Genomic DNA, 12,850 nt, shown 5'->3' with positions numbered 1-12,850 from the left:
TGTGACAGCAGCACAAACGCAAGAAGAAGAACTGTTTGAGGTTTATAGGGTTTAACAAGAAAACTAATAAATACATCTAAATAATAAAAGACTAACAAGGGATATTTTTGAAGCTTGTTAAAATGTAGTTTAAAATTCTCATATAAATAACAGTTTTTAAAAAATAAATAAATAAGGTGCCCATTTTAAGTCATAATGTTTTCTTGTTTTCTAAACTCAAAACACTCCAAAAGGCTATGTGTGTATTAAAATTCTCTAAAACTTTCTTTTAGGGGAGAATATCGTTATAGTTTCTGATCTCATTTTCACTTCATATCTTTTTGCCTGTTTAACTTTAAAGTTTGCAGGTCTGAAACTGAAACTTTTTGGTTCTAAATGTATTTGTTTTTGGTGGAAATGCAACGATTCTAAACTAGGTCCAGAAACCAGAACTAGAGCATTGGTGGAAACTGTGGTTAATGCACATGTTCAGTTATTTATTTTCTTTTGTCAGTGGCAGCTGTTATGTAAAGAGCGACCAAATGTGCTACTTACAAGCAGACACAAAATAATGTCTGTGAGAATAAATAAATAGATAAAGCTGAGAATTATAATTTAAAGAAGATGCATTCGAGCTGTATGTTTAAATACTTAATCATGTTTAGACTTTCAGAGTCTTAGGAGACAAACCAGGAGGAGATGTACTGTGTGCTGTCCACTTTTAATTATTCAGTGTGAAGTATGTGCTCTGAATATGAAATGAAAGCACACCCCGTGTTCTCCATCCTGTCATTCACCATTGTTCCTCTTTCAGGGTCCAACTACTATGTGCGCATCCTGAGCACCATCGACAGAGAGCTGCTGAAGCCCAATGCCTCGGTGGCGCTGCACAAGCACAGCAACGCTCTGGTGGACGTGCTTCCTCCAGAGGCAGACAGCAGCATCATGATGCTGACGTCAGGTGCGCTCAGTCCTGTGTTCTCCTATGGGATTTCAGTCTGTAGACAGTCTCACTTTGTGCTCAGAGTTTTTGTATTTTTAATTTGGGACCCAAAATGAAGCTCTGTGAAGCATCTTGGCAGAATTTTAAGAATGTCATGTTTTCAGACCTGGCACCTTTTGTATTATCACCCTCAAAAATACCTTGAAAGTCATTTTCAATGTCAGTTCAGTATCTCCAGAAATAAAGCTCCAACAGCCATGAAATTTGAGGAAACAAATTTTTTTTTTCCATTTTGACATGAAACCTATCTAAGATAACTCAAAACTGTGTAAAATGTCTTTGAACTTGTCCTAAATTACTAGTAGTCAATAGTCAAAATTATGTAAAATGACTAAAAATTGTCCTAAATGCTAAAAATAAATACTTATTGGCCCCTTAAAATTGATGAACGTGCAGTATTGTCCAAAAAAGGCTTACAACTTTTCCAGAGTTACGAAAACAGATCTAAAATCACTCAAAATAGTCTAAAATGACTAAAATGTGTCCAAAATGTCAGTAATAAGTACCTATTGGCCTCTATATAATTGTATAAAAAAAAAAAAAAAGCACAATTTTCAAACAGGCGTGGTATTTTGGCCCCGGAAAGTTCCTGTCAATGTATATACATATAGTTGTATCCACATGTCCTACTGAAAATGCAGTTTTTGGTCAACATTTTACCAACATATGAGGCCTCGAACACTAGTAGAATTTTCCTTTTTTTTGAAACATTTTGCTTTGGATTCATGTGCAGAACCACAAAAATGTTGTGTATTGGTTCTATATGTTGTCATTATATACACACAGCTACAAGCTGTTTCATTGTTGTCTTCATGCTGAAATTTAACAGTATAGGCTTAAGTCGCCTTAAACGATGTTCCCCACATATGCTTCATGATAATTCAACACACTGCACAACAGATGTCATGTTTCTTGAAGTACATCATGGCAAGTGCTGTTTCTTTATTTTGGGTCCAAAATAGCAAATAAGTAAACTCTGAACAAAATCAGAGATGGAGCAGTAACATGTTTCCAGAATTCTGACTGAATACACTTGAACTGACTTTTTCTTCTTTTTTTTTCTTCCTCCAACCATGTTTGTGCTTTCAGACCAAAAGCCAGATGTGATGTACGCCGACATCGGCGGTATGGACATTCAGAAACAGGAAGTCCGAGAAGCTGTGGAGCTGCCTCTCACACACTTTGAGCTCTATAAACAGGTCAGATTGTCAAGCGACATTTTAAAACTGAGTCTAGGAACCAACTGATTATCAAAACTGATCTTTCTTTCCAACCTTCAGGATTCGTGATGTTAATGAGTGATTGTTAATTGATTAATTAATAATTTTACTTACGAAAAATATGTTAGATGATAAGCTAGAAGACGAAGAAGGGAATGTATTGTAAATTTGCTGTAGTTCCTGGTTGTTCCACCAGGTGGAGCTCGTTTGACCCTCAAAACCCTAAGCACTTTGTGGGCATTTTTTTATTTTTATTTTTTCCCATCCTGTCACATTTTTCCTCACTGTGGGCTAATTTTTTTACTGCAATATAAAGTCCTGCACCTCTATGAAAACAACACAACCATGACTACAAGGAGAGAAAACTCAGAAATGTGTTCTGTGACGTATGACACGGTTAGAAATTAGAACAAAAGAAAAAGTCTGACTTTTTTCGCTTATTTATTTTACAAAAACGAGTCAACATATCCAACAGCACAAGTGTCAGCAGGTGTTATGAGTACTGGAAACAAATGTGACCCTACATAATATATATAATTGCTTCTATATCTGTTTCTTCTGCTCTGTGTAAACACAGCCTGCAGTTCAGCCCAAACCTCTCTTTGTTAACTGACCGTTGTTTGCAGCTCAGTCAGCCACGGCTTCTCAGCCGTTCCAAAGACTGCAAATTTTTTATTTTTTTCAAAGGTCTGGGATAAATGGGGTATTTTTGGCAAATTGCAAAATGAACCGCAGAATAAAGTGATGTGACACTTTAAATTTTAGAAATTTTAATTAAATTTTTTCCAACAGAACTGCACATCACAGGTGATTAGTTCAAGGAGTGCAGAAAAGTTGAAAATCCAGTGATTCTTTTTGTTTTTACAGTTTCTTTGTCATAAATGGTGTCATGTTGGTTATTTTAATTTTGTTTTAAGGTAACTTGCCTGGGCTGCAAGGTGGCTCGGTGGTGAGCACTGTTGTCTCGCAGCTAAGAGGTGTCCCGGTGAGGACACCTGGGATCTTTCTGCGTGGAGTTTGCTTGTTCTCCCCGTGCAGCGTGGGTTCTCTCCGGGTTCTCTGGCTTCCTCCCACACAGTCCAAAAACATGTTGAGGTTAATTGGTGATTCTAAATTGTCTGTGGGTGTGAGTGTGCTTGGTTGTCTGTCTCTAAGTGCAACCCTGCGATAGACTGGTGACCTGTCCAGGGTGTCCCCTGCCTTCACCCTAAGTCAGCTGGGATAGACTCCAGCCCTCCACGACCCTAGTGAGGATTAAGCGGTGTATAGATGATGGATGGATGGATGGATGGTAACTTGCCTTTTAAACCTGCTGGATGTTGTTTAGAGAGTTAATAAGGTGGAGTTACAGGTGTGTTTGCACAGCACCTCCCTGCTGTGTGATTGTCGCAGATGTGTTGATGAACTCTCCAGCGTTAAGATATAAAACGGTGTCTGCTGGTTGTCTGGTTTAACATGAAGCTAATGCTAGGATTTTAAAATGCTAACGCAGTTAGCTCACTGAGTGTGCTAACAATCACAAACAGCAAGATTCTGATTTAAAGCTTCCAACAACATTAAAGTGACAAAGTATTGGTGCGGTCTGCTGTGAGTGTAACTCCATTTTAGTATTTAGTGAATACTGACAGATTTCCTGGACTGATAAAGATGCTTTGACAGTGTTTGTGGACAAACCTGTAATTTTGGATTTAGACACCTGGATGTACTGCAAATGTATGTCAGTTCCATTTCTTATGTTATTGTAACCTTGATTACTGAGAATCATATTTTCCCTAGGAAAAAAAAACAGAATACGCATCAGTTTGGACCCCTAATGGAGTCTGATAAATGTTTATAGCTTGGATTGAGATCAGCGAGATCTGTTATTCAGTCACATTGACATTTGGGTTTCCCTCCTCAGATTGGCATCGACCCACCCAGGGGTGTCCTCATGTACGGACCTCCAGGCTGTGGCAAAACCATGTTGGCCAAAGCTGTGGCACACCACACTACAGGTGAGGCCTTTGTGCTTGTTACTGCACATCCTCGACACAATCAGCAATTTCTCCTTTATGTTGACATTGTATTGATGATGACCTTCGTTTTTGTCCGTGTGCAGCGGCATTTATCCGTGTCGTGGGCTCTGAGTTTGTTCAGAAGTATTTGGGTGAAGGTCCTCGTATGGTGCGTGACGTCTTCCGGCTGGCGAAGGAAAACGCCCCTGCCATCATCTTCATCGATGAGATCGACGCTATCGCCACCAAGCGTTTTGATGCACAGACCGGAGGTATGACACAGTGTCACAAACAAACCCAACTGGTGTTATCTGGTGACCAGTTTAACTTGTGTGAATGTCCTGCAGCTTCTCCCTGATGATGTAAATACAGTTGTTGTCTTCTTCTGCAGCTGACAGGGAAGTGCAGAGGATCTTACTCGAGCTGCTTAATCAAATGGATGGCTTTGATCAGAATGTCAATGTCAAGGTGAGCCAAGTCGACCTGTCTGAGGAGCCTCTTATCTTTTCCCCTGTGACTGCACCACCTCTGTAAGTGCTGAGCAGCCTTCCTTTCACTCCAGTCAGCTTAGAAAGCATCCCTGAGGCTCATGCCATCATTCATCGAAACCTAAAATTGACATTTTGCCCGTAAGCTGTTTGCACAGACAGCACTGCTCAGACTTGGACAAAGAAAGCCTTCGTTTTGTACACAGATGGTCAGTGCTTGTTTCGAGGAACTGTGGTGAATGCTGAGTTGTTTTTTTGGGACAGACACATGCTAGCTACACAGCACACATTTGTTTTTACTGGCAGAATATCAATGGCACTGATAGGTGTAGCATCTCACTTAAAAAAAGATATGATTTCCTCTATTTAAAAATCATTCATGGCAAGTAGCTTGGTTACTTTTCCAGCGTTTTATTGCATTTGACTTACAAAGTTTGCCTTGCATATAATGAAATCTGTGCGAACTTGAGCAGCTGGTAATTGGTAAAGTCTTGGGATTGGGATTCCATCGTTAGTTGGTTACCAGCTTTAAAGGATTAAAGGATAACACTGCCGCCCTTTATAACATCTCGTCCAAGTTTAGCTCATTGTTGTCAACCGAAAAAAATCTCTGACTGGAGTTATGCCTACTCTTGAACCAATCAATTAGTCACAGAGAAATAAAATAAAATCAGCATCTTATCTAGTAGAGCTAAATGTTCCACAGTGCACTGAGTGACTACCTGCAGCGTTATTAGCCTGAATGAATTCTCAATAAACACAAACAGCTAGTTTTAGTAGCTTGTTAATCACTGTAACCTGGTAAATTTCTACTGAAATGATAAGAACTGACTGGAAGCGGACCAGCTGCACATATTCATAGGATGCCTGAAAATATAGTAACTGGTGAATATAAGACAGACAGGTTTGCTGCTGTTTTTACATTTTTTTTCTTTTTTTTTAAAAAGTAAATTAAGTGTACAATTTCAGCAGCTGGGGCGCCCAAAGCTAAATACTGTAAAATTCTGAGAAAAAAAAATTTCCACGTTAAAAGATGTTTCGTCACCTTAATTTTCCTTGATCGTTTGTGATGATCATTTAGCAGAGACAATTTGAAGTACCATTTGTAGATGATCTGCTACGCTGGTTGTTGAGCTGTGATATGCAGACGGCTGATTGTTAACTTTACACTCAGTTTGACTTGGAAAAATTGTCCGAAATTAGTTAAAGTGGCTCGACTTAAAACTTGTCCAGAATGACCTAAAATGTGTCTAAATCAACTATAAACTGGTCTAATATTACCTGACTGTCTCCACATTTGTTTTAGAAGACCAACATTTTTTCCAAAATTACATAAAGCATGCCCAGAATGATTTAAAATATGTCCAAAATGACTCAACAGGAGCCAACAGCTTTGAGCAAGTAAATGAAGGTTTGGTATTTGCCTCTGTGGGGAATTTTACATCTAGCAGTCTGCATTAGGTTTGGGCCTCTTCTAAATTGTGAAAAGTTTGTAGTCTGTTCCTTCTGCTGCCCAAAATAATGGATTCATCCTGGTGAAGTAGACCTTTTACTTTTGAAAGTAACACCAGAGATTGTCCACAAATGAGGACTTTGGTTGAATATCGACCATCCAGTCCTCCTGAACGCTGCAGCCCTTACTATGATATGTTTATAGTTTACCCCCCAGTGACATTTGAACAATCCTCAGGTGATCATGGCCACCAACAGAGCGGACACGTTGGACCCAGCCCTGCTCCGTCCTGGTCGTCTGGACAGAAAGATCGAGTTCCCGCTCCCAGACCGCAGGCAGAAGCGCCTCATCTTCTCCACCATCACCAGTAAGATGAACCTGTCCGAGGAGGTCGACCTGGAGGATTGTATCTTTTCAGTTCGATAACGCCGTGTTTGTGTGGGTAAGAAGTGAGTTGTTCTGCTCGAAGGGCATGTTGCGAAACATTTGCTGTGGTACACAAGAACACATTACACACAGCAAATACAGCTGTGCCAACAGCATCTAGTTTTCCGCTGCTGAATATTGTCAACATTACAAGACAATGTGGCTCAGCTTTAACGCTCCCTCCCCTAACACTGCTCACCTGCTCCGTCATTGTTGGGTTTCCTTTTTGAAGCAGTTGCATATGTAAGTTTAGCTGCTGCCTTTGTTTTAAAAATAGTTCCTTCATGTATGTGTGTGCTGTGTATGAACATGTGCTGCTCTGTTACAAGTGACTGCAACAGCGTATGTAAAACAGAAATGTATTGGCATGTCACGGAACAACATTACACCTAATCTTATACATCTGACATATCGCTGTCAGGTAGTAAAGTGTCTGCATAGATTAACTGGATGTGTCCACAAATCTGCCCCTCAGTCATCTTTTAAAATTCAATTTGTGACTTGAAAACTTTTCCACAATATCCATACTACGTCGTCACTATTTTTGTTTTCCAATATTAGAAACCCCTGTGGACACTTGGAAAAAAATGTTGTGATCTGTTGACTTTGGGCCACCTGTAGCTCATCTGGTTGAGCTCGTGTTCCATGTACAGGGGCTGTAGTCCCTGAAGTTGCAGCCATGGGTTCGAAACCCTTCCCCCATTCTTCTCCCCCACTTTCCTGTCTTTTCAGGTGGCTTTTCCTGTCCTTTCCAAGGCTTAAAACCTTAAAAATCTGTCCAAAATGACTTAGAACTTTTCTGAAATGACTTAAAAAGTGTTTAAAATGACACAAAATCTTTTCACAATGACAGTGACAAAATTGTCTAAAATGATGAGAACTGTATGAAATGTCAAAAACTTGTCCAAACTTACTTAAAACTTTACTAAAATGACTTAGAAATTACTTGAAATTTGTTGAAAATGAAATTGTATAAACTGACTCAAAATTTTGTCTTAACTGGTTTAAAACAACTTGAAACTTTATGGTGCTGTTTCCATAGAGATGCAGGACTTTATACAGTGGTTAAAAAAAACAACAACAAAAAACATGACAGGAGTAAAAACTGCCTTGAAGCAGCTCAGAGTTGGAAGGTTAAAATCACAATGACCAAATGAAAACTAGACACAACAACTGGTTCATTTGCAGGTTGATGTGTTTAAAATGAGAATTTCCACTGCATTGTTTGTTTTTGAGTTCGTCACCACGTTTCATAGTCGTCCTTAACTGATGGACAGATGTGGCGAGACCTGATAAGATCTCTGGAGCTGACATCAACTCCATCTGCCAGGAGGTGAGCTACAACTACATTCTCATTGTTCACTCCTGGAATACATTAAAGTGGGTGACTGAAGTGTGCGTGTAAGTGTTAATCTGAGGTTTTGTTTTGTTTTTCTGCGTCTCAGGCTGGCATGTTGGCAGTGCGCGAGAACAGGTACATCGTCCTCGCCAAAGACTTCGAAAAAGCGTACAAGACCGTCATCAAGAAGGACGAGCAGGAGCACGAGTTCTACAAATAGAGAGAAAATGCCAGCCTGAGAGTAAAAAAGTGTCCAGACACACGTTTGTTTCCGTCTGTATCTACAGTGTGGCGTTTGTGGATTCGCTTCCCCAACCTGCATCGATTTTTTTGGACTAAATTTACTCAGTTTGGCAGACGGCCTCACGTCAGATTGTCTCCGTGTCTCCAGCCTTGAGATGACTCACTACTATGTGAAGGTGTTTTTTGTTCAGGCACTCTGCCGGTTCCTAAAAACATCCAGCCCCGACTGTAGCTAGGATAGAACGTTTGTATCAATATGTACTCACCTAACAAGACATGACTTCAAAAATCCATTAAAGGTGTTTTCCATAAAAAACAAACAAACGTTGTTGTTTTTCTGTCTTCAGCTGAACTGTTTGTGCTCAAGTGAGCAGTCAGCAGCTAAATGTGATGGTGGGTCTCCCCATGGACCATTATGAGGACTGCTCATTTCAGTGTGATGCTCAGTTGTCTAAAATATGTTTGAAAATGACTCAAAATGTATCTAAAATGAGAACAACAAAAAAGATCAATCATTTAAAAAAAAAAAAGAAATTCTGAAATTGTCGAAAGTGACTTAAAAATTTTTTGAGTTGACAAAAACATGCCCATAAAGACTCAAAACCTGTCCCAAATTATTCAGAAATTGTGTAGATATTCAAAGATTCTTTACATGATAAACAATCTTTAAAATGTTTTTAAAAATTGAAAACTAAAACACAAGGCAAGGACAGATTTTTATTTTTATTTATTTTTTTAAAGGTGAGTTTTAGGGGATTCTTTTTAAAACCTGCACAAAAAATGAAAACAAAATGTGTTTAAACTGAAAAAAATTGACAAAAAAGAGGACCTTGTTGAGTATAAAAAAACCTTTGTTAAAAATGTGTTTGCATTCATGCAGATACAAGATGAGTTTGTTTTTTTTTAATTTGAAGTTTAATAAACCAGGATTAGCCTGCAGCAGCTGAGCGTAAAACCAAAATTTTTGAGGAAGTTTCACACTAGAGAGGAACTACATCAGGTGCAGTAAACAAAAGTGATCTTAGCTTTCTGAATTTATAGTATTGTGTACAAAAGAGATCCGTTTTAATGTTTACATGTCACAATTATCCACAAATGATGTTGTCCAAAATTACTCAAAAATGGTTTAAAATTACAAAAACATGTCCATAAAGACTCAAAGCCTTATTCCGAAATTGTCAAAATTGTCGAACTGGTCCAGATTCACCCTAAATTACTAATACAGTGTCGAGAATTAATTAAAAGTTGTCCAAAATGCCTTTATCCAAATAAGTCGAAAATGGTCTAAAATAACAAAACCTGTCCAAACTGAATAGGAACCTGTCCAAAATTGTTGCTACATTGTATATAAAATGCCTTTTGAAAATTTTCCCAAATTACTACAGTAGTTTACAATGACAAAAACCTGTCTAGATTGACTAAAAAATTAACAATAAGACATAAAATATGTCCAAAATGTCTTAAAATTAGTCTCCAGTGACAAAAACATGGCCAAATTGGCTCAGGCTGCACAATTATTGGAAAGGACTTTTCCAAAATGATTAAAAACCTGTCTGAAGCGATCTGATATTTGTCCAAAATTCCTTAAAATTCATCCAAAATGACTCAGAAAAAATGTCTAAAGACAAAAACCTGTCTAAAGTGATTCAACATTTGCCTAGATTGCCTTGAAATTTGTCCAAAATGACATTTAAAAATTGCTCAAAAATACTTTGTAATCATATTTAGCTAAATGACTCAAAACAAGTCCAAAATGACTCAAAACTGTTTAAAAGATAAAGATTTTTTTTAAAAATTAAAAGATTGATCGTAAATGACTGAAAAAAAATGTCCATTTTATGGACCAAATGATTAACGGACTGATGATGAATGAGATTAAAAGCATCTACAGAATAAGCATACATTTATCTACATGACTTTTGCACTATTAAAAATGTTCTTTTAAAGGGCTGTGGCGAAAGCATCTGCACTGACAGTCAGCATGTAGAGCTCACTGGGGCGGGAGGTGTTCATGCTGGAATGGATTACTTGGGTACAAACAGCTAACAAACATGTGTGACACCTTCAGCTGAACATTCACATCTGCAGCAGATTTATTACTAGCTGAGAGATAAAGCGGTGACGGTCAGCAGCCATACATGAGATAAACGTATTCGTCTGTGGTTGGGCTGCAGTCACACTGGAGTTGGCAGAGTCCAGTCAGATGGACGCCGGTGTTCGGCCGGACTTCTACAGATCCAGGCCTCCGCTGCTTCTCTGTCTTCAGGTCGGCCCACGAGCTGAAACACTGCAGCTGGAGGGTGTAGTTCCTCCTTCAGGCCACAAGTGGGAGCAAGATCATTCGTTACAATGACGTACAACACACGCATCAGTCTAGTGGATATTCCCACTGTAAAAAAAAAAAATAATCTGCATTTTTACTCAATTTTTTTTAATTGAATTGATTGATTAGCAATTTATAGCTATTTTTTTTAAAAAAAAACTTTTCCTGTTTTGTTATTTTACAAATAATAACTAGTGAAATAAAAAAAGTCTTAATTGACATGTTAATTGTAATAAAAGAGGCCAAAACTGTAAATATTGCCTACATCAAAGAACAAAAGTCTTGTTTTTTTGTTTGTTTTGTTTTTTTAAATAAATGGTAGTTTGATCTTTTACAGTTGGCCATAAAATTACAATATTTTACTATAATTACTGTATTTAGTTTTTTCATTCCTTAAACTTATTTTACATTTTTTTATTTACAGAATTGTTGTTGTTATTTTTAAACTTGTTTTATAGAGTTGTTGTTTTGTTAAATTACATTTATTACAGAAATTAAGTATTATTTGTATTCTATTAATTTCCATGTTAAATGTAGCATTTTTTAAAATAATGACGTAAAAAATCTGAATTATTTCAAATGGTAGTTCAATCTTTTGTTTGGCTGTCAATGACACTTTTTTTTTTTTATATTTTTTTTTCCGTTTTTAAATCAGCATGATAAGAGAATGTATGCACTGTAAAATAAAAATAAAAATACTGTCATTTTACAGATTTGCCCTGTTTTCCTTAAATTCACATAATGTCAAGTAAAGTCACAGAATAAATTTCTGTAAAAACTATTAAAAATTTTAAAATATTTTTAAACTTTTATTTAACAGATTTTCATATTTTGTTAAACCACACATAATCTTTAGGAAAACCACAGAAAAGTACGTTAACCATTTAAAAAACAGGCCAAACATGTTTTTAATAAAAGTCCCCATCAAAAATCAGTATTTCAATAAATGGCAATTCGTTCTTTAATGATGTTTGACTGTAAAATTGCTCCGTTTTTGTTGTTGTTTTTACAGATAGTTGCCTTATTTTGAAAAAAAAAAAAAAGGTTTTAAAAAAGGTTAATAATTGAAGAGTTCATCTACAAAAACAGGTAACGCCATCTTCACAAACCTTCAGAAAATCCACTTTTGCATCATCTACCTGAGACAATATCAATCAAACTTAAGTAATCCCCCGCTTTTGTCATGTCATTTCTACTGAGTCAAATCCACTCAACTTAAGTTTGATAGTATCTCAAGCAAACAACAAATAAATAAGTTTTCTGAAAGTCTACAAAAATTGAGTTATCTGGTTTTGCAAATGAACTCTTCAGTTCTTTAGATTGTTGTTTTACAGATGATGAAATCAATGAAAAAAGGGATTCATTTACATGTTAACCTTAAAAAAAGAGGAAACCTGTAAATAATGTCGACATCAAAAATCTGGATTTTTTTTTTAACAAATAGTAATTTGTTCTTTTACAATGTATGACTTACAATTTTACTGTATGTAAATTAGCTATATATATAATAATTTTACTAATATAGGAATAGTAGTAATTCCTCCCCATTTTTACTGTTTTTGACTTTGTAATATTTTATTTTTAACATGTTTTTTTCTGGCACCCTTGTCACATAAATTTCTTTCTTTCTTTTTAAAAATGTTTGTTTTAACAGTGTATTTACATCAGATGGGAACCAAAGTACCCACATGTGTTTCACTTGGTCTCTGCTTGGAAGGCTGTCGGTGACTGGGTCAAAATAATAGGGATAGAGCAGCTGGGTTGCCTCCTCTGGCCGGTCGGACATCTTAAAAAAGATTTCCTCCAGCATGTGGCCTGGTCCAAAGACTTGTCCAGGCAAGACTGTCGACCACAAAGCCAACACCAGAGCATCCATGCTGGCCTGTGCAGCCGATGGCTTGAGAGGGAGGAAGCTGTACGGAGGTGGCTGGAATGCCATTGGATGAAACTGTCCAATCAGAAACGGAGATGGCATTGAACCCCAGGTGGAGGCAGAGAAGGCACCGATTACAAGGTGTCACTGATGTTTATAAAAATTTTTAAGGGGAGACACTGCACATGAACATCAACATGAAACGTCCCCACTGTATTACTTTCATTAAAACCTTGATTTTTGTACTACAAGGTTTCTGTATACAAAATGAGGTAATATCTCACTGAATATGCAGAAATTTGGATTCATTTCCAGAACAAAAACCCAAAAGTTGGATAAAACCAGCTTCAAATTTCATGTTTAATTTCTTTAATTTTTGCCATATTACAGCCAAAAGTTTCAACTGAGGGAGATGTTTGGTTTTTTATCACTCCATAAATCAGAAAATACTGCCAACAGCCAGGAAAAATAAATAAAATTCTCACATTTTTAGGAACAAAATGTTGTAT

General features: G+C 37.1%; 1 protein-coding gene across 1 annotated transcript in view; it reads left to right on the top strand.

The window, feature by feature from the left end:
* psmc4 (proteasome 26S subunit, ATPase 4) overlaps positions 1–8,465 on the top strand; it is a 12,606-nt gene extending 4,141 nt beyond the window's left edge. Inside the window, exons 4-11 of the mRNA XM_008290529.1 lie at positions 794–940; positions 2,072–2,181; positions 4,103–4,196; positions 4,301–4,468; positions 4,588–4,664; positions 6,375–6,543; positions 7,841–7,896; positions 8,009–8,465. Of these exons, the coding sequence (XP_008288751.1) occupies positions 794–940; positions 2,072–2,181; positions 4,103–4,196; positions 4,301–4,468; positions 4,588–4,664; positions 6,375–6,543; positions 7,841–7,896; positions 8,009–8,122 (935 nt within the window). The 3' untranslated portion in view covers positions 8,123–8,465. The remainder of the gene's footprint in view (positions 1–793; positions 941–2,071; positions 2,182–4,102; positions 4,197–4,300; positions 4,469–4,587; positions 4,665–6,374; positions 6,544–7,840; positions 7,897–8,008) is intronic.
* Positions 8,466–12,850: the final 4,385 nt, after the last annotated feature.

Source organism: Stegastes partitus, unplaced genomic scaffold (genome assembly GCF_000690725.1).
Source record: "Stegastes partitus isolate 25-593 unplaced genomic scaffold, Stegastes_partitus-1.0.2 Scaffold680, whole genome shotgun sequence".
Lineage (NCBI taxonomy): Eukaryota > Metazoa > Chordata > Actinopteri > Pomacentridae > Stegastes > Stegastes partitus.
This window is presented reverse-complemented; position numbering and strand designations above follow the sequence as displayed.